The sequence below is a fragment of the Cimex lectularius genome, unplaced genomic scaffold (assembly GCF_000648675.2).
Source record: "Cimex lectularius strain Harlan isolate CLEC.00 unplaced genomic scaffold, Clec_2.1 scaffold188, whole genome shotgun sequence".
NCBI lineage: Eukaryota > Metazoa > Arthropoda > Insecta > Hemiptera > Cimicidae > Cimex > Cimex lectularius.
The window spans coordinates 1,389,252-1,412,042 of record NW_019392882.1 but is presented as its reverse complement, the minus strand read 5'-3'; the positions used below and the strand labels follow the sequence as shown (position 1 = coordinate 1,412,042).

Below are 22,791 nucleotides of genomic sequence, written 5' to 3'. Positions count from 1 at the left end.
CTTTATGCTCAACTTCACTTCCGGTCTTTTTGATAATATACTCTCATTTACCATGCAATGCAGCGTAACAGTTTACCTCTAAAACGTTTGTTTGTTTTGTTTTCAGGCGTTGTTGCAATCGCACGATGTGGTCGCGCACGAAATTTACGGGGAAGACGCGATCCGTGTCACACCGGCGCCGCTTCCTTATTTGAACGGCGATGACGACGACTTGGAAGCACCGAACGGCGACTTAGAACTCGAACATGTCACGAGGGTCCGCCTCGTTCAGTTCCAGAAAAACACTGATGAACCTATGGTAAGTAAAGTAACAGTCATCAATATCTGATTTTTACATTCCTTGATCCATGTTTGCGCTGCTCCACAAAAAAAGTGGCGCATTATGAAAAATGATTTTTTGATTTCTTTTTTTAATTTGACAAAGGGTTGGACGTATTTTTTGTTTTTCTACTTTAAAAATGTTAAAAATTTAATAATTGTAATTAGATGGAAAGTATTGGGTTGTCCGGAAAATAATGCAGGATTTTGGTATTAAACAAAAAAAAGAAACTAGTTACTTTAAAGCAATGTTCTTTAATCAAAATAATTTCCCATACTCTCAATACATTTCTCCCAACGTGTTGGTAACTTATTTTTAGAATTGATAAAGTCAATAAATGCATTTTCCAGTTCCGTTTGATTTTTGAATATTATGTGTTGTAAGTAGTGGTCCAGGTGTCTAAAAAAATGGTAGTCAGTAGGCGAGAGGTCCGGAGAGTAGGGTGGGTGAGGCAAAGTTTCATAGCCAAGCTCCAATAATTTTTGTGACGTTACACGTGACACATGTGGTCGAGCGTTGTCATGCAACAAAATGGGCCCTTTCCGATTGACCAAAGAGGGCTTCATTACTGCCAATTTCTGATGCATGGTATTAATTTGGTTACAGTATGATTCAGCATTGATGGTTTCGCCAGGATTTAAGAAGCTGTAGTGTATTAAACCAAATGAAGCCCACCATACCGTAACCATTACCTTTTTTTGATGAGTTGGGGGCTTTGGAAAATGTATTGGAGCTTCTCCTTTGTCGAGCCACTGTCCAGAACGTCTAGTGTTATCGTAGAGAATCCACTTTTCGTCACATGTAACAATTCTGGCCAGAAATGGGTCATTTTTGTTTCGACAAAGAAGTGATGCACAAACATCAAAGCGCTGATTTTTTTGGCGATCGTTTAATGAGTGTGGAACCCAATTTTCGAGTTTTTTCACTTTTCCAATCGCCTTGAGGTGGTCAGCGACGGTCGTTTTACTGACTTTGAGTTGCTCTGCAAGTTCTCGAACAGTTGTTTTGGGGTTTTCTTCCACCACTGATCGCAGAACATCATCATTAAGAGAGGAAGGCCTTCCACGACCTTCTTCATCTTCAAGGCTGAAATCTCCCTCCCGAAATTTTTTAAACCACCTTTGCACAGTGCACTCATTAACACAACCCTCGCCCCAGACTTGGTTAATGTTTCTAGCCGTTTGGGCTCCGCTTCGGCCGAGTTTAAACTCGTAAAAGAAAATCGTACGAAATTCTCGCTTTGACATTATAAGGATGACTGAATTATTTCCAAGTAGCGGAATGCTACAGAGGTAAACAAACAATATCATTTGGAAGAGGATTAATAAGTGTTGACATTCATACAAATGAGTAATCCTGTAAACGTAAACAGAATATTTTATATAGATTTTTTTTAATGAAAACTTAAAATCCTGCATTATTTTCCGGACAACCCAATATTTGTTTTGCTTCTTTGAGGTGAAAGGAGCCGACAATGGGAAAAATGGGTAATGGTTCAGCCTGATTATCCTTTCAGGATTATATAGACACCACACAAAACATATAATATAACATATAAAACTATCATTACATTCCACTCATCAAACATTTCTACATAGTCTAATTCTTCAACAATTTGGGTTTGTTTTCCCTAATTATCCCGTCTATGTAATCCTGAAAGGAAATCAGGCCGAACCATTACCCATTTTTTCCCCATTGTCGGCTCCTTTCACCTCGAAGAAGACAACACATATAAAAATGTTTTTCTTTCCCGACTTCCTTCCCCACACCTTCAAAATCCAACATGTATAATCATAAAACATCAATATCTCACACTCTCAACATGACACACAAGAATAACACATCTACACAGAAAACAAGCACTTTGAATGAGTACAAATAATTTGATTGAATATAAAATGTCTAGCATTGTAAAAATTCATTTTTTTCCACATCCTACATGTATTTGTAAAATTTGAACAATGTTTATAAATCCCAGGCCCTGAAGATGATCTCAATAAAGATCGAAACTTGGGCACGATAAAGAACATGTTTTTCTAAAACCTACGTCACACCAGACCGCATCTCACGAAATCCAAATAATCATTAACTAACGGTCACTAAACACTACAGATTGGACAGAAACTGTAATTAAGGATTAGGAAAGTTACGTTAGTTGAGATTTGGGATGAATTTCCTCAAGAAGTGGTTAAAGGTTGTAACCTTTTTGGTAACTTGCCGACTGACGCTCAGTGGAGAAGGGGGGATTCCTGGGGAACCAATACTGCAGTCGGGCGCCACACTATTTGATCCAGGGAAAATAGTGAATCCCAAAAAAAGGGGAAAAAAGAAAGGAAAAGTAAGAAAAATTCCACGCACTGAAAATGACCTCAAACGCACTCGAACCGCGGACCTTCTAGTCGAATGCGATTCCCCTGCTCTACGAGCTGCCCTGTTAGTATCTGACTGTTTACCTTATTCAATCATTAAAGTCAATAGACCGACATTCGCCAGGGGTCGAAAAAAATTGAAACAAATCAACTAGAATGAAAATAAATAAGTAATAAAAAGTGAAACAATCTGAATTTAGACGAAACAAAATTCTATTAATTACAATAGAATGATTACGCCTCGCAAACGAAATTAAATTCACAATAATTGGAGTATCCTCTCAAAAAAAAAAGAAATTCTTAACAAAAAAAAACACTTTCTACGGGTTTAAAACAAAAAAACTAACTGTCTCCACACGTTGGACTTCGCCGGAGCGCCTCGTCTCGACGTCTGTCCTCCTAGCTCCTGCCCGGATGCGTATCAGGTTCCCGGAGGAGAAGGGTCGTTTCCCACACTGGAAAAAGAAAAGGATGTCCCTCGTTCCTCCGGTTTTCCTCCTTTTTTGCCAGTTTTTCGTCTCGTCTCTCACCGCTCCCTCGCCTTGCCTGCTTCCGCCTCCCTTCTCCCGTCCGCCCCCACCAGTCCGACGCCGTGTTCGCCCGGCCTCCGCCGTCTCAGTTTCCGATCCAGGCATCCAACCATACTGCACGTCTTCCGTCCTTCTCTCCTAGGTCGGCAACGGCAAGAGGTACCCCTTACAAAAAAAAATTGGAATTTTTCCGACCTCTAACGTCGAAAATGATTTCTTTTTCTAAAATTTTGACCGGAAGTCCCGAAATCGGGGAGGTGAACAGTCAGGGCGTAACAAGGTTATGAGCATGCTGAGAAGATCATAGGGTGTAAGAGGAGGTATACAACCTGTTTTATAATGTTTTATGTTTATATGCAAAAGTGATTTTTCCTTTTTTATTTCTTATTTATTTATTGTTTTTTGTTGTAGAGATATTTTTATTTTCACACTAACCAAATATTTTAATAAATACCTGAATTATAAAAAAATATCTGTGTGTGGCGGCTCCATACATGCGGTATTCGCCGAATGGCGCGCAAATTTTCGCCGAATCCCGACTAGTGTGGATGGACGCTCGGCTATTCGCCGAATAACATCCGGTGCTCGCCGTGCTCGGTTTTTTGTCAGATTTCTTGTCCGCTTCAAATGGCACGAATATTCGTGAAGTAACCGCACTCAAACCATCCACACATTCGGGAATCAACTAAAACTGTGCATACCTTTAACCTACTGTCAACTGTTATCAAAATCAACAGTAAGCGTACACTTCTATTTAATACTATTTATTTTTCATTAATAAACGATTTCTAAGACTCCCACGGCATTTGGAAAATACGTATTCCCTGTTTCCGCAACAACTAGGAGGTTATAAAACCCGCATATGTGTATAAGTAGGCAGGCTATTTCGCGAATGCCAAGACGAGCATCTAGAGACTTGGAAACTATTCGGCGGCATTCGGCGAATACCGCATGTATGGAGCTGCCTTTACTGAAAAGACAAGCCCATAAAAAAAATCAAAATTTCAATGTGCGCCACTATTTTTTCTGGAGCAGTGTATATTCCAAAATGTCTCGTCTAGATAAAGTAAATGTTTAGTAACCCATTCCAAAAATTTCTTCTATTCGAAACTTTATCATCCGATAGGATAGGAACGTCCAGTGCAGTTGGCGAGCCGCAATCCGCCGGGCCAAAATATACAGAGAAATGTGCCTTTCAGGACTATCAAGGAGGTCCAACCGGACGACAAATGTTCACCACGACTTCACGATTTATTTGAGAAAACATTTTAGTTTTCGATCCAAACGGAAATGCATCAATTTTCCGCCAGTCCGGCCAAGAAGCTCGGAGATAAATATGATTGATGATGTTCACAACTCGTAAATTCACATCAAAGGAATAGAATGAATTTAAATTCCCGGATAGAATTTTTAATGGAAGAAGGGAAAGTCGACTTTTTCAATGTATGATAGTCGATTAGCGCTGAAGAAGATAAATCCTTTCTGAGACTGACTAAAGAAACCGGGCTTGGATGGACCTGATCGATAATCGCAGTTAACTTATTCTATCCCAAGCAGCCGACATCAAGATTTCTTCCTATTAGCTCGCTTACTTTATTTAACATGGCCCTTGTTTTAAGATGGCCCATTTTCCTTCAAATTATTCGAGCCATCCTGAATTTGTCCTGTTCTCAAGAAATCACATTAAAACTTCAGAAAGCCCATCTTGGCGATAAACATTCAATCGAAAACACCAATTTATTTGTTTAAACTAATATATATAAGAGACATTTGCTTTTGCCTTCGCTTCAAAGTTTGGCATTATCGTTAAATAAATTTGTGGCACAGCCTTAAGTGATGCTTCTCAACGTTCGATACAACATTTTCCCATGCTTTCACATCTTCCTTATTTCACTGGAAGGTTGTTGTTCTGCTGAGGCTGTTATCTCCTCCCCGAAATCTTCTCCACAACTCCTTGCAGGGACACAGAATACAGCTCCATAAGCTCTTCGGTGGTCATTTCCTGGCTATGCTCCCCACTAGTTCATCGATGTCGTTGCTTTCCACCTCTAGCCCCCATAATCTTGGCCAGAGATACAATCTTGTCGATTACAGGCTCCGCCGGCACTTGCTCAAACCTCTCAGAGTCGCAACGCTGTCCGGCCAAAGCTTCTTCCGTGCAGAAAAAAAGTGTTCTCTTGGTGACCCCCTCCCATGCCTTGTCGATCACCTTGAGGCAGACAAAGTTGTAAAATTGGTCTTTCCAAAATTCTCCGAGAGTGAGATTGGTTCCTACAGTTATCTCAAAACAACGCTCGAAGAGAGGTTTAGTGTAGAGCTTTTTAAAATTTGAAATGACCTGCTGGTTCATGGGCTGCAGTAAAGCCGAGAGCAGGCAGGATGTCTCCTTCTGCGTCACTCGCTCTGCGAAACATCGCTTGTTAAGGGAGCCATTTTTTTACATTTCGTTTTGCTCGTTATTGGAGGTGCTCGTTAAGCGAGGTTCGACTGTACTTTGTATTCATTTCATTATTTTTTAATAGAATATTCGACATCTTAATGACTTTTTTTAAAATCATTTGTAACCGAAAAATCCAATTTTAGCTATTAAACTTCAATTTTACACAAGTAATAACTGATCTTTGAAAAATTAATTACATGTGTTTAAAGCTCATAAGTAGATAAGTAGAGGCAACATTTCTGTAAGCACCATATCTGTCTATAAATTTTCTAAATGATATTGTTAAAATTATCCGCCCATACCATAAAACAAGAACTTCTCAGTATCCATGAATGAAGCCCTGTACCTTTCAAGGCTGCACCTGGATTACACCGAGAGTCAATTTTCTGCCTTATACCGTTTTGCATTCATTGTCTCATTAATTATATCAGATGTATTGCTAAAAATCTTAATCACGGGATAAATTATATTTACTGGTGTGCAAAAGGTAGCTGAAGCTTACAATCAATGAAGAAAAAACAACTTACAACTAATAAAAAATAAATTCTTAAGACTAGCTTCATCTGCTCCTCGATACACGAAAGTGAAACCTTCGTTTCCAGAAGTATCCTAATTGAATAGATAAAATAATAAAAATACTAGAAAAATATTTTACCAACGTGAACCAACAACTCAAATCCCCTTTATAGAAATATTTGGAGCATTTGATACTATATCCCTACAAACCACAAAAGGCTAAAATACTTACTTAATAGGAAAATAATTAGCATATAAAGCATGCCTAATCTAATATAAAATACATAACTAAAATCTATGATATATGATCACATTGTAACTTGTGATAAAATTAATACGGTATAATTTAATTATTAAACCTTAAAATTTGTTATTTCGTCCTGTTTTATCCTTCATTTTTATTTTCTCCACCGTCAGCAGTGTTCGTCATTAATATCAAATAAAGTACTGCTTAGGAATGTTAGTCTTGTTGCTGTTTTATTACTATTAGTCTAAAATCCCTTCTAAACTGCGTCCTTTGTGGTCTTAGTAAACAAAAAACAAACATAAAATTGCAGGGTTTTTTAATTTTTTTTTTTTTTTGTTTGATGGAGTTACAGACATCCTTTCGAAAAACTTATTAAACTCCAATTAGGGGTTTGTAAGAGAAAAGGGGCAAGACCAATAACCCTATGTCCAACTTTTCCTCAATAAGCAATCAATTTCAATTAAAACTAAGGCTCGAGAGCGGGAGCCAATCTTTATGCTAATTTAATAGTCACATTTTAATTAAAACACAACTGCAAGCTGGGGTTAATTCTAAGGCCGGCTTTGGTAGACTAATTTCTGCAAAAAAAAATGTATTACCTACTGGCTAAAACGATTGATTTTTAAAATTCTCTAATTTTTCTTGAAGTGGCGATAAATATATTCCCCTTTGGATTCATCTTTATTTTGAAAATCCAATCTACAAAAATTCCAGTGAAATTTTTCAATTTTTTATTTTGTACTTGATCTTCTAACATGTTTCAGTTTGATTTATACCGTGCAGCCTATAAAACCATTTTTATGAAACATGCTTAACACACAGCTAGTCTGAAAGTCTTACAATTATTAAAATCTAAAAAGGAAAATTTGTGATGTTAAAAATTGGCTTTTTTTAAGTCACAAACTTTCCAATCTAATTTTAAGAGTAATTAGATTATTTTAATTATATGGCAAGCACGTTCTCTGATAACAACCATTAATATACATCATAAATAATTATATTTTGAAAACATTCCGCACAAGATATCCTATCTTGTTCCACAGACCCTTAGAACCGCGAAAACTGGAGCAAAATAATTAGTCATATGTTTTCATCCCGCCATGTTTCTTTTGAATTATAAACAACCACCTTCCTAACATTTTTTTCTGTTGGTCCAGGGCATCACATTGAAAATGAACGAAGACGGTAAGTGTATTGTGGCGAGGATCATGCACGGTGGGATGATCCATCGTCAGGCGACCCTCCACGTCGGCGACGAGATCCGGGAAATCAATGGCATACCCGTCGTCAACCAGTCTGTCAGCGCCCTGCAAAAAATACTGGTAAACATGGTTACATTTTATTTACATATAGAGTTTCATATGGACAAAAAAGTACACTTGGTTGATATAAAACTGAAAACATTTTTTAGTAAAAAAACACTGTATGATTGTTGATCTATACTTCGGTGACAACAACATATTTACACATTTAAAACATACTCAAACATCGTGCGAGAATCTTCGTTTCAAACTATGTATTTCACCGATTTATCATCACTATTTGATACGGCAAATGTTTGGATTTTTCTTGGAACTCTATATTATTTGTTTGTGTTTTGTGTGAAGTTACAACTTGGCATGGACTGGTTACAACTAACAACACTATACATCAGTTTTAGTGATAGTTCACTGGTTTTCGCGTCCGCTTGACCAATTAAAATCTTTCAATTAATTAAGGTTTTTAGTTGAGATAAAAATGGCAAAAAGGGAAAATTCAAAAGGTGGGGTTGAGATGGGAAGTTGGTCTGATTGATCTGAGAAAATTGAAAAATGTTAAACCTATAAAAGAATGGCTATGCATTTTCCCAATACCTCTAATAGCGGATTGATTATTTGAAGTATTTTGGGGAAATCGTCGATGTAAAACCTTCAGCCTCGCACACAAGATTAACATTTTGGTTTTTAATTAGAAATTATACTTAAATTTTTCAGACTGTAAAGCCATTGAAAATAAGCCGAAAGTCGCCCTGGTACGAAAGAATAACGAGATTTACACGATACCTTATAATTTGATTAAATCTACTGTTATTACTCAACTTTTCACCCTTGTTGTTTTTAGGTCAGGTGCTCCTCACAAAATTATACGAAAATATCCAAGTTTTGCTTACTGATAAATATTAATGGGAATTTTTCAACTTGTCCCGAGCCGGACGAGGGGAAAAGGTGTGCTATCTGGAATTTCATTTTCCGCAGGCTGGAGTGACCCGGTTTGTGATTGTTTTCCCTCATGGGAGCTGCTTGGATATTGCTTTGGGGTCCGCCACCTCTGCCAAAGGGAGCAGTGAGACAGACACCGCACCTCTTCCTGCTGTCAACATGTGCTGCCCGTGTTATAAGGAGTTACAAGACACATAATGTATGCCCACCCCCGACAAGCGTCCCCAAACCCAACATGTGACACAGACTTAAAAATTAATTTCCTACCATTTACCCATCAAAGGAGAAGGCCTAGTTTTTTAAACCCTAAAAATATATGCAATATAATACGAATATAATAACTTTAAATATCCATAAATTGTCGAATTGAACCTTAATCGGTCAAGTCAAGTACATCTTCCTACTTCCTGCAAAATTTCGGATGTCAGAAAGTCACCCCTGCGAAATAAAAAATGGCCCATTAACCTAAATGACTTTACAAGAAGGATAGTATCATAATTATGTGAAAAGACGTTAATGACAATTATCCAGCAATAGAAATATTGTCGGCCTTATATTAACTTGATATTTTTTTAACTTAACCGTGAAACCACTTCTTTTCACACATGTCACCCTTCACCTTGCTCTTTCCTTTTTGAAACCGAAACTTTGAAATTTGTATTCCATGTAAATATAACATTGAGCAGTAATATAGGAATACTAACTGCCTGCTTTATGCCAAAATCGGTTGAACTTAAAAAAGCTGCATACAACTAACCGACCCTTCTATCCATCACCACTAGACCTTCAATAACTTTCGTGGCAGTCCTCATCAGACATAATAACATCAGAACGGTGGTGAAAATAACGTGCATTATATTAAACCAGTAATGCTCCTGGGTCTTGCGGAAGTGTATCGCTCGGCGCCGTGCAAGTTGGCAATATTCGACAAGAAATAAGTTCATTTGCATTCTCTCCCTCACTCTCACTCTCTCACTCTCACTNCTCTCTCTCTCTCTCTCTCTCTCTCTCTCTCTCTCCCTCTCCCTCTCACTCTCTCTTCCCTTCTCTCGCTCTTTCCCCCCTCTCTCTCTCTCACTCTCTCTCTCCCTCTCTCCCTCTCTCCCTCCCTCACATACGTCAAACAACAATGCCACCCCGACAGGACCAACACCGCCGATCCAGTGTCAGTAACGCCCAAGCACCTCATTATATTTACACCCCTCCTCCTCCTGCATTCTCAGACTTAAAAATGATTTCATTCCTTGTAAGCAATGAATTCCGCTCCGAATAAGCCCCTGAGTCTCTTACTCATCACCGTAGTAGAGAAACTAGCTCCCTCCTATCAAAACCCTCCCCAAACAACCACTCCCATGGTCCTCTCAAGACAAGAGAATAGACATAGCAATACTTACGGAAACTCTCATGACTTCAACATCAAACTTTTACATGCGAAACTAAAAAACAACAGAAACGGCCATCCACTTGTACATAATACCCTTACACATTTTCTAATTCCTAGCCAACCTTCTGTATTCTGCAACACTCAGTCTTAACCTCGCCTCATCTCTCAACTTCACTATTGCCCCAGTGTACTCCTTCCAAACCAGAAAGTTTCCCAACAACAATTTTCATCCTTTTTTCGATCCCTCGGCCCCCGGTAGGCATCCCTAACCAACCTTCCTATCTGGTAGCGATTGATTGCAACACGAAGCAACAAGTGGGGCTGCAAATTGCCGAATCAATTATGTCGTGTCCTCTGTAATGTCTTCTCTTCAGATCAACTAGAACTTCTCTCACCTACTAATAAACTCCCAGAACGCCTCGATTTTTTTCATCACCTCGCTCCACCACCACGCGTACACTGATCAACCCCAGACACAGAGTAGTTAATAGATACATTAACAAAGCAGTACCTTTCCCACAATATATAGAGTTAAAAAGAATTACCGAATCGCCAGAGTATTTCATATTAGGTCTGCCCCCAGTTGCCCTATGAACATACTACTCATCAGGGAGGGAGGGAGGGAGGGAGAGAGAGAGAGAGAGAGAGAGAGAGAGAGAGAGAGAGAGAGAGTGAGTGAGAGAGAGAGAGAGATAGAGAAGATAGAAGTACTTGGAGAGAAGTATACAGATTTTTCACCTAAATTAAACTACTAAATTATTTTAGTTGAGCATAAAGTAAATTAATTCTATTCAGTCTGGCTTTGTTTGTTATAAGATTTATTTATAAAATCCAATTATAAACACAAACGAGAAACTTTATTTGTGTTTTATTTAACTCTAACCCTTTACACGGGCCAAATATTGTTGTAAGATAATCAATGGAAGATTGAGAGATAATTTAAAATATTAAGGGTGGTCTCTTTTTTTTACTCTCATCATAGTAACAAAAAATAATGAAAGAATAAATTTACAAAACAAAGTTGGTCATAATACAAATAATAATGAGACTACGTTCAATGTAAACTGGTACATGCACTTTCCTATTAAAGTAAAGAGCTTCCAACATGAAAAGAAAACTAGGTTCTACAGAAAATATATCCAAGTTATTAAAAAATATATAAGATTATAAGAGGGAAAGAAAAAGTGTGAGAATTATTCCATGATTTAATGGATACTACCTAATAGTATGGCACAGAGCCCGAGACTTCTGCACATCGAAGGGGTTTTCCTGGTTTAACATCGTAAACGTTATTTATATTCCAATTTCTTAGCTCCATTTATTGTTTAAATGAAATAAATATTTCAAATTTTCAGATAAAACTGGGCACAAAAAATATAATAATAAGTGATAAAAAGAAGACGTCTTTTCACACGAGAAATATCTTCAGACATTAGTTACATATAATTACAACTTCCATTCTCTCCTCATGTCCCTCGTGCGCTATGGCAGAAGTTATTAGGGGTACAATAGTGGCAGATGTAGGAGAACGGTCATTTGTGTTATACAGAGCTTTTAAATGTCCAACCCTGGTTACGGATTAAACAAAAGCAGGCTGTCGGAGGAATCAATCAAGACAATTAAAGAAAGAAAGTGATTGAGAGGGGGTGAGTGAAGGAGCAATACCTAGACAAAGGGAGTGAACGGTAAAGAGAAACATAAATTTTCTCTGATTTAACAATGTTTTTTATTTCGTGAATAATACTCTTAAATTTTGTAATGTTTATATTAATTCTTTTGCCTAATTTATATATTCTTTTACTTGTGATCTGATTTCGGTTTATATGACAACAAAAAAACACTTATTTCTTTAACATCTTTAACGTTTCCTGTTATCGTCTCTTTCTCAAGATTTTAATGATTAAAACAACTATAAAAACAATAACGTGGTATGTAAGAACTGAAAAATATATTCATACATAATTGCATAGGTAACATAAAAAAAATCATTTTAGTGCGAAAATTTACCTTCAAGGAGGCATGAATTCTTTCATCTGTTTTATAGGCAGATTTTTGGAATAATATGTGAAACTGTTTACCCTTGAACTAGTCGACATTGTAGTGAAAGAGTTAATAGTTTCCAATCTGAATAAATTAAAATTCACCCCCTCCTTTTTTGTTTGTATATGTTGATGACATAAAACACCGGCCCCAGAAGATAGAATTTCACGTATGATTGACATATTCATTAATTCCTACATGAGACTTAAGTTTACTCAAGAAAAGTGAAGGATAGTCCTTTTCTGTGTCTTGACACGAAAATTACAAGATGAAACAATGGATCAGTTATAACAAGATGGTTTTGCAAAGCATTGGCACCAAACGGATTAATCAACTACAAATCCATTAACCCTTGGACAAAAAAATTAAATGTAGCAGTTGGACTTATAAAAAGGATTTTTAATTTAAGGTCAGGAGTCACAAGATAGGATAAAGAAATGTGTGATGTTTAGTGATCGTTAGCCAATGATTTAAATTTGGTTTAAAGATTTAGTCTATCAGATATTTGGTTTTTGATTTTTTTTTTAAATTGCCTTATCCATTGATATCCAGTCAAATTAAGTTTAAGTGACGGTTAATGAGGCACCCAGATTGCTCAAGTCCCACGTCCCCCGACAGCCAGCCAGCCCTCAGAGGGGAAGGGGAAACCTAAACTCCTCATAAAAAATATTTTTATGGTGTGACCCTTGGGGATATGAATAAAAATCGTTTACATCGAAATTCCTATGGAAAAGTCCGCATCCCCTAGATTACAGCAGCTAACATGCCCGTTTCACACGAACCACCCTCGCCAGGCCCCAACCCGGCCAATAAGACAACTTAAATTTCCAGATTATTAGTTCATACCGCCTAAAACTGGTATACAGACGGCTCCTTGATCAACTATTGGTCAGGAGCTAGTATCTGTGTAAATAAACTAAGAACTACAATATATACAACAATTAATTAAGGTTTTTAGTTGAGATAAAAAAGTCAATGGCACGATCGGGATTCGAACCCACGATCTTCGGCTTGATACGCTGCTGCTCTACCATTTGAGCTATTGTGACCTCGATCCACTCGGACACCAACTTCCCATCTCAACCACACCTTTTGAATTTTCCCTCCTTTTTGTCATTTTTCAAATGTCATGTAATCAATTTGATTCTCGGCGACAAATGAAATGGCCACAGAGAGCTTTAGTGAAGGATACTTCATTTTAAACTTATTCAATTCATTAGTTTCGTGGTCTGCTTGACCAATTAATATCATACAATTAATTAAGGTTTTTAGTTGAGATAAAAAGTCAATGGCACGAGCGGGATTCGAACCCACGATTTTCGGCTTGATACCAGCGGCGTATTATTCACGAAACTAGTGAATTTAATATATACAACCTTGGCAATATGCTGTATTTCATGGGGACCGTAGCTATTACTGTGCCAGGCAAATCACATTATTGGGGGAAAATAACAAAATCATTCTTGTTTGGTTACCAGCTATTGAAGGCATCGTTAAAGAAAACTACCTTGATATTAAAGCAGTCACAGCACAAGAATACAAGTTGGCCGATTAATTGACCAAGGAAAGTTCAATGAAGATACCTATAAGCCTATGCAGCATACCAAATCGCCAAAAATGTAGATCCGTCTAACAATAAGTTCAATTGGATTATATTCCAAGACAAAAACATGCAAAAAAGTTCTTTAAAGGACCATCTAAGGCTAGTGGCAGATCGAGGATGTGTAAAGGCTAAAATGATAGGACTGCATATTGCAGATTCTGGAGTCATATATATATATATAAAAGACTCCGAACAGCAAAACGCCTGCGCATTTATAGCCAGGAGGGAGAAGAAACTGTGGAACATGCCCGGGGTAGGAAGGCCTTTTTGAGCTGAATTTCTTCTATGCTGGGAGAGGAAAAGCCACTGCCTGAAAGTACACGGGAGCCTTTAATATTAACTTAAGCTTTGGGATCTGATAAAAGGCCTTATGCTTAATCAAGAACTCTAGACAAAGTAGAATAGACCAAAATTGGTTTCGGTGCGCATGGTCGTAATGATTTCTTGACAAGAGAATTTTTAAGCAAGGCAATTTATTAACAGATTCAATGTTAAATCCAATAATCTAGATAATTTCATGTTGTATTTGTTCCATGTTGACTCCACTCTTGATATTTTCAGTTATCCAATTTGGCCAAATTGCTAAGTAGAATTTGGTGGGTAATTTTTGGAGATTTGATAGCATAAAAAAGGATTCTTCTTTGATGATTTTCCAAATTATCTATCAATTATCTTTATCCTTGGTGTTTAATAATTGATAGTCTGCAAAAAATTGTTACAATATTGGATAAGTGATATACTTTAATTGCAATAATAATATTATACAAATTATATCTTTCTAATATATATCAACCAAGTGTTTTTGTCATTAATGTTTGAATGCCGTGAGAGTGAATGAAACTGCTTTTCTTTAAAATAAATTGCTTAAAGTACAGAAAACCATTTCAAATAAAGGTATGAATGAAAATTGAGTGTTCGCTAGATTTTTAATTTCAGGTTTAATATCTGATATGTAAGTAGTTATTTAAAATATGATGTACTATCGAGGAGAAAATACATGGATTTTATATTCTTGTAGAGAGAAGCTCGAGGATCCGTGACTTTCAAGATAGTACCGTCTTATAGGAGTGCACCACCACCTTGTGAGGTACAAGTAAGACCAAGTTCTATTTACCCCTGCATTAACAGTTACAAAAACAGAGATTCCCTTGATTGATCGGAGCAAATTTACAGAAAAAAAAATTGCCCTGATCAGCTGAGGGTCTGACACAAAACAAAATATAATTCTAATATTAAGTTACTTTTAAAAAATTGTACAATTTAGTTTTTTTTTAATTAAACATCATATATAAAAGAATAACATAATAATACGAAGAAAAAATAATAATAATCTGCCTCTTTGCTATGGTCCAAGTGTTTCCAGCAAATAGCACCTTTGTAGATGTAGGTTTACCTTTAACCCTTTGAGTATGGAAATAATGATAAAAAAATGTAGTATTATTTGAAATATTTTCAAACAGAAATTTCAAATCTGTGTTTAAAAAGGCTTTGTAGTCAATTGGCGAGCGACCCACATTCACCCCTCTCGTATTCAATAATAATCATTAATGATATTGAGACATCAAATACATGTAGCCTTGATGTAGAAACGCCAATTTGTGATTGAAATTCTCAAATGTTGAAAAACTACATTATATGCTGTTGGTTACCAACTAAAAATGATGGTTTGTTTTCTGTTTCTTCATTAGAACGAAAACCATCCTGCATTTTATTTGGTAACAAAACTCAACAACTAATGAAATATGTATGCTCAGTTTTGAATATATAAATCGGTCGTAGATTTATGTGACCATAAATTTTTATGTATTTGTGCTATTACTAATGAATAATTTACAGGTGGAGATTTATAATTATTTTTGTCTTTTTCTTTTAAGTTTTTGCATATTGCAGTTATGTTAGCTTTAAATTAATGTTTTGCTTTGTTGTAAGAATGTAATGTCTTTTTTTCTTTTTTTTGCTTTTTTTAATGATTATAGATTTGTTTGAACGCTGTATGTCGAAATAAAAATTTAAATTTTCTTTATTTGTATAATTTATTTGTTAATTAGACTGTTTGCTAAGCATGGAATTTTTATGCACGTTGCATTTTTATACACGTGATTTTGTATGAGAATGCTTTATTAGATTTTTTAATTATTTTTTGTAAGTGATTTTTTTTACAGTAATTAAATCCATGTGTTTTGAATGAATTAGGATTTTGTGTTAATTTCTTAGTTAATTAGGAGTATCTAATGCACCCTAAATTAAAAATACAAGCCAGTTAAGAATAATTAATTAACTACTATTATTTGCTCACTCATATTCACGAATTTGTTGACGAGAAGGTCAAAACATGCGCATGTGCGGAAACGGACGTACATCGCATTTATCTCGTTAGCATGGAAAACATAACTTTGCTTTACTAAAAAAACGCAAAATAATTCTATCAATGGAGCACGTTCGAACAAATTAACACTGCTAACAGCAAATAACTCTATTTTCATATACGTCAAGCATTGGCAAAATCTTTTGGACAAAACTGATTAATGAAAAAAAAATAGTAGCAAAATAATCTCCATTGCTTCTTATATTTTTTCGTCAAAGTAAATATTTTGTATTTTTGTTTTTAAAAAAAGTCTCGTCAATTTTTCTTAAATTTTTAGTCACATATTGTTATAAAATGGGAAAAAAAATTAAATAAGTACCTGCTCACTGAAATAGATTTGACATAATATACCGAACACAAACAAAGAAACTTTGTCATATTACGATGGCAAATTTGGGCATATAATATACTTGCTCACTAAAATTTGACTTGATTTTTAGAAGTATGTTGAAAAAAGGAATTATAACAAAAGAAATAATGTAATTATAATAATTATTTACTAAAAAAAATTGTATTAGGCTCTTTGGAAATATCCTTGGACGTGTTGCTTGCTTTGGGCACAGATTCGAAGACGACGGACTTGAAACTGTAAGTTTGAAAAGAAAGGCACAAAACTAATAATATACAAAAAATTAAGCAAAAAGAAAAATTACCATCTTCAAAGTCAAGGTGTCTTCGCCTTCTTGGACGTTCATCTGCCTATGACTACCAAAGTCCTGGAACCCATTCATACTTGGATCTATAAAACAAGGAATTTAGGTTTGCAAAGAAAGACACAAAATCTAATAAAATACAAATTTAAAAAATTTATAAAGAAAAATTACCATCGTGAGAAACAAGGGGTAAGCGCCTTCTTAGTCGTTCATCCGGGGCCGGCCTCAGCCCAACTAGAACTCATTCATAAAAGGGAATCGGAGTGTTATCCGAATCGCAATAAAACATGACATACATATTCTTACTTTGACATAAAAATTAATTAAAATAACGGTTAAATTACAATCTTGAGAATTAAAGCGTCTTCATCATCTTGATCGTTCATCCGGGGTCGGATTGACACTTCGGTTAAAAGTTAGTATCTCTCGGTAGGATATCTAGTTTGAAAGGTCAAGATTTACTGAAAGCAAAGAATCAACCGGGCCTCTGTCGGAGCTTGAAGAGCAGAGAAATCAACTTGGCGTAACATCTAAACCGGTCATGCAATTGGTTATTTACAGATTTCTGTTTTCTACAGTACAAGTTTTCTTCTAAAAATATTAACGTTTTTGTCCCTTTTGGGGGTCTCGTTTTCTATTTGAATAATATGCAAAGATATTTGTAAAGATTCAATCATTTAAATAATTTGGCCATTTTGGTCTGCCTGGGGGTTGGTGAAAACGTGGAAACGCGTCTGACAATCCAGACAAACGAGGATAGGCAGATCAAATTTGATCAGTAACGGCCAAATTTCAGGTTCATCACCCCCCGCAGACAGCATTGAGAACCTCTATTTTTATGATAATAAATCTTGATAGAGGTAGATAGATTTTATAGTATGAGGTTTGTTCCATAACGCAATCACAAACTTGTTGCCAACTAATCCGTGATTTTATGACTGACCATGCTCGAACCAATCACTGATAAACAGATCACCAATTCCTAACTTTAACTTACTTAAGAACTCTGATGGAAACACTTTATTCCAATCTCGGACAGTTTAGGCACCGAAACGTTTGAAATTGGAAATTGACTTTTTGTCAATATAGATTTATGTATTATATTTAATGGATGTGGAGTTCTGGCAATCAGCGGCGAAAATTGGGTTAAATTGTGTTCTCAAAATTGTAACATTTTAAAAATAGTTTATAGCTCTAATAATGAACATCATGTCAATAACATAAATGATATTGACTGTTCCTCCCTTCTAGAATTTATCAATTTTTTGCTCTTCCTATAATAAATACACCACATAGAACTTTTTTATTGCATATCATTCAACTAAATTTGGAGAACCCTTCATGGATGGCCAATAAATTCTTCTATATTTGTTTTAATGCTTTTATTTATTTTTTTAATTTATCACTAGAAAGATAGGTTTTTATTTATGAAAATTTAAAAATGTATGTTATTTCAAATAAATTAATGGTTCATTTCTTCTAATTCTATTTGTATTAACTTGTCATCTTATACATTATTTTTAATTTATTTTTTTGTCAAAAAAAATATACATATTTATATTTTATTTCATGTATAAATCTGGTCCCTAATTAAGTAAGAACTTGTAATTTGACATGAGCAAAACGCCGAGAAACATGAGAGCATGTATCGGGCTGCCAGTCCCTAGTAAAATACTCGGTCTGTTTTGATGGTCGAAAACCAGTCATAAATCTGGTCTGAAAACGTGATGGATCAGCCAACTGACAGTTTGCAACGGTTTGGACACGTGATGGAACAAACGTATTATAAATTGTGAGATTTTCTTACTTTGGAAACCTATTGCTAATAACAGCCATTTAAATTTATTGAATTTGGATTTATCTTTGCTGAAGAGCTTGTAAACCGGTCATTATTTTCCATGAGAGGGGGGAAGGTTCGTTAAAGCGATTCCCTCATTCATTTTTTCGTGTTTTTTTAAGCTTTTAGGCGGTAACGAGGTAAAATAAGAAGGATGACCTTTCAAACTGAAAAACGATGTTATGGCGATAAGGGTTCGGAAAAATTGCCCTTTCCGATTTGAAAAATACCCCGAGTTCCACCAAACAGGGATAGGAGCTTGTTTTCCAGTATAGGCATATAAATAACAAAAACAAGTATTTATGGATAATCCGAAGGTAAGAGACTTCAAGATCTGCTCCGGTGAGTACAATCCAATATATACGTATGTTTGTTAATTGCAAAATCCACGATTAATTTGGCATGTAACAACGACATAAAATATTATTTGCATGAAGTTGATAGGCTGGAGAGTTGATGGAACCTGAATTGATGATCGTCAGAGTACAGAGGCTTTATACCTATCCTGGTTACTAATCCTGGTTTGTTTCGAGCAAAAATTGAATCTTGAACGCCATCAGTCTTCGTGTAATTTCATTTTGTCTGATCAAAACTGGCTTCATATTTTTCTATCGGATCCAATCTTCACTCATCAACTCCATTTTTACTTGACGAATCAAGGCCAGCGTTGAAGCCGAGGCAAATCAATACCATTTCATATAAAGGAGCGCCTATAATCAACCTATATCAAATGGTTTAATCTTTATAAAAAGATAGTTCCTACTCACAGTCAGACCCTGTTAAAGAATGTATAAAACTTATAAAACAAAAACTTATGGAGAGTTCTATTAACATATTTTTTTTAAATTACGTAATAGACCTCTTAATGCTTACTATCTAATTATTTAAATAAATTTCATGAAATGAAAGGGGATAATGGGGTCTCCATTATCCCCACTTTGTGCTGGAATATTCATGGATTATTTTGAAAAATTCTTTTCAAAACAAACAACAAATCAATAAAATCTGTTCTTTCTTTGAAACGCTATATAGACAATAAAAACTAACAATCTTTTTATAAAGATTGAACAAAATACTCACTCCACCATTTATCGTTTCTATCTTTTATGGTTTGTTAATCGATTGTGTCCCCATAACGATCCTTTTAAAGAAATTTCATAAATATTCGGAACTATAAGTTCAAATAATCTTCAATTCATAGTAGGGTGATGGAGAAATAGCCAAAACCATAGTGGATCTCAATTCTTGTATGTATTTTTGTGGATCATTTCATCAGACCAAAATCACTAAATACTCTTTAAGGTATGGCCATTCACATTTAATTAAGTGATACATCATGATGATATGAAGTGGGGGTTTTATGTTCTCCAAGCAGCCTTCTGGCTTATTGTACTTTTCCTAGTTCCTAAGTTCAGTGCAATTGACTCGACCCTTCTCTTAAGCAGTATTAGGTCATTGATTGTTGTTGCTACAATTCCTTTTTCTGGGTTTTTTTGTATCACAAGTTATGTCAGCATTGAAGAGTTGTTTCGCATCGATATATAATATGCGTAGCTGTTTGCTCCTCCTCATTGATGAGGGATGATTCTGTGCTTGTTTTGTCATCCCTACTTTATGGTCTTCTCTGGTGAGTTTGTCTGCATTTTTGTTACCCAAAATTCCTTTCCGCCCTGACACCCAAGTCATCATCTGGTTGTTACTATTTCCCAAGTGCATTCATTAATGTGACCTTTTTCTTTTTCGCTTCCGAACTACCGAAAGTATGGAAGCCTTGTATACATGCGGGAAGTTGAAAAAATGTTTGTCCTCCACAATCAACAACCAATTTTGCGTTTCAAAGCTTTCTGGACAAATTTGGTTCCGTATCTGTCTGTCTATAGTCAATTCCTTGTAACCGGCAGAACTCCAAAACCATGAGACCAATTTTTATGAGATTTTCAGACATTGTGTAGATTGGTTTCTGGATGCTCCTCTATGAATTAAATACTAATCGGATCAACGGCTGCACATGCACATACATAAAATCACTTACACAGCAATATCTCTGAAACCATTTGTTGGATTCTTATGCAATTTTCAAGGATTATGCGGGTTGCTTTCTAGATGATTCCCTTTGAATTTTATACCCATCGGATAAACATATGAACAAACATAAAATCCCTTAGACAGCTATATCTCAGTAAATAATGGTTCCATCACGTTGAAATTGTGGTATTTTGGTCTGGTATAAAAAGCATACCGTACAAACTATTTTTTTCTCTAAGGAGTACATAACAATTTCATCGCGATCGTGGCAGTACGCCAAATGTGAGGGAACCTATACTGCCCACCCACTTGGGAGACCTTTTTTCTTGGTAATAGCACTTTGGAAGCAACCTGAAATCTGAAATTATGAAATGAATGAAAACGTTCTCTGAAAACCGAATCTGCTTAAAATTCACAGTAAATTTGTTTATAAACAAAAATATGAAAAGGTAATTAGATTAACAAACCTCTAAAATTTTTGACTTCAGCAAAATTCGACATTAATTTGCCTTGGTAGACAGTTATAGATAGATTATATAGGAGCCTGCCTCTTTACGACTTGTGCACTACGACTAGTATTAGTCTATTCTGGATCTCCATTTTTTTATCTTGTTAAGCTTGAGGCCTCAAAACTTTTTCAAGGCCTCCTGTGCGTTTCCTTCAGGCCCTGGCTTTTCCTCTCCCAGGATTAGGAATCTCAGCCTACTAGGCCTTTGCACCAACAGAGGACATGTTCCGCTGTTTCTTCTTCTTCTTCTTGGCAATATCTGCACAGGCCTGTTTCTACCAAGTCTACACATATGCCTCCGGAGTCTGCAGCGTCCAATTAGCAGTCCAACTATTATTCTCGTCCTAGCACGTCTTAGATTTAGTAGTTCTACCATTAATTTCAGCGATAGTCCTTTGATAAACTTTTTCACATGCCTCTGTCCAGGGCTATATTTCCATTGAAGGGAAGACTTATTATTAATCCAGTGTCTAATGGCAGTTTGATAGGCTACAAATTTGGTAGACAGTAAGTCTGTAATCAACCTGTAGATTAGTCGGCCCACAAAAACAAAGAAACCTAAATATGGTCAATTATATTTAAAAAAACTTCGAAGTACTAATGCTCATGTTGCTATGTTGCAAAAAAACGTTTTTGTACTATTTTTCTAGTTTTTAATGTTAAAATACTCTGTCTATGATATATTTATGACTTGTTTTTATAGGATAATTGCATGTTATTGACATTCATATTGCTTTGACTAACTGTTGCTTAAAATTCATCAATCATTATGTATGTCTATACAGTAGCAATCATTAATTAGCACTATTTAGAATTCGTCGTCTCTTCCATAGTTCCCTAATTTACATGGTTGGTGGAGAAAGATAAACCGATTTTAAATCTTGTATTATTATTCTGTAATTTTTCAAGCTCATTGGACCATCCTCAGCAGCCCCACTCCTTACAATGGACAATTTTAAATCACAGGTAGAGTTTCTATATTCAAAATTACAATTTATTTAAAATCATCTGTTAAATAGAGACAAGAATTGGGGAATGACTTATTGGGGCTGCTGAGGATAGCCCAATGAGCCCAAAACGGACAGAATCAATACAAGATTTTTATGCCATGGAAATCTCAGATTGCCTTTTTCCACCAGACATCTATTCAAAATTTATTAATACAATGCTGTGACCTTTAAATACTCTGAAGTTAGAAGTACCGAAATATGGAAGAATCTGTTCAATTAAAACTCTTTTTTTGCAACAGCCATATATTTATTCACAAAGACAGAAAATAAAATGTATCTGAAAATAGTGTAAAATGTATCAATGATTTGAATTTTTCTTACGGCTTACGGAAGTTGGAATGGACTCATTAGTCAGCATTATGGCTTTTTCAAGTGGTGTACTGCACACTTTAATCCTTGTCTTTATTAAAACGTTCTAATTTTTTTTCCTGCTAAGCCGCACAAACCATAATGATTTCCTCGCCTAAAAGGATTATTCTTGCTGAGAATATCTTTTGAAGAAATTTTCCTCAATATAAAGATAAAGAAAATATAAACTGAACTGCCAATCCACGCTTCAACACCGAAGACCATAAAACGTATCAAAGTATATATTTAATTTTTTTATTCGGAAAATACACTCCGTTGCAATAATTGGGTTTTTTTATGAATTTAAGCTTAAATCAGTGAAGTACTTTCTTTCATACAGAAAGATTTTACAACCCGCTCATTTGGGTGTAGTGGACGTGTTACAATCACATTTATTTT

At 35.6% G+C, this 22,791-nt stretch overlaps 1 protein-coding gene across 2 annotated transcripts in view; it reads left to right on the top strand.

Annotated features, from left to right (window-relative positions):
* The window catches only part of LOC106674389 (peripheral plasma membrane protein CASK), a 377,414-nt gene that overhangs the window by 338,323 nt on the left and 16,300 nt on the right, over positions 1 to 22,791 (top strand). For both annotated transcript variants that reach the window (XM_024229021.1, XM_024229020.1), the window contains exons 12-14: positions 107 to 298; positions 7,579 to 7,743; positions 14,665 to 14,733. In XM_024229021.1, the coding sequence (XP_024084789.1) occupies positions 107 to 298; positions 7,579 to 7,743; positions 14,665 to 14,733 (426 nt within the window). The remainder of the gene's footprint in view (positions 1 to 106; positions 299 to 7,578; positions 7,744 to 14,664; positions 14,734 to 22,791) is intronic.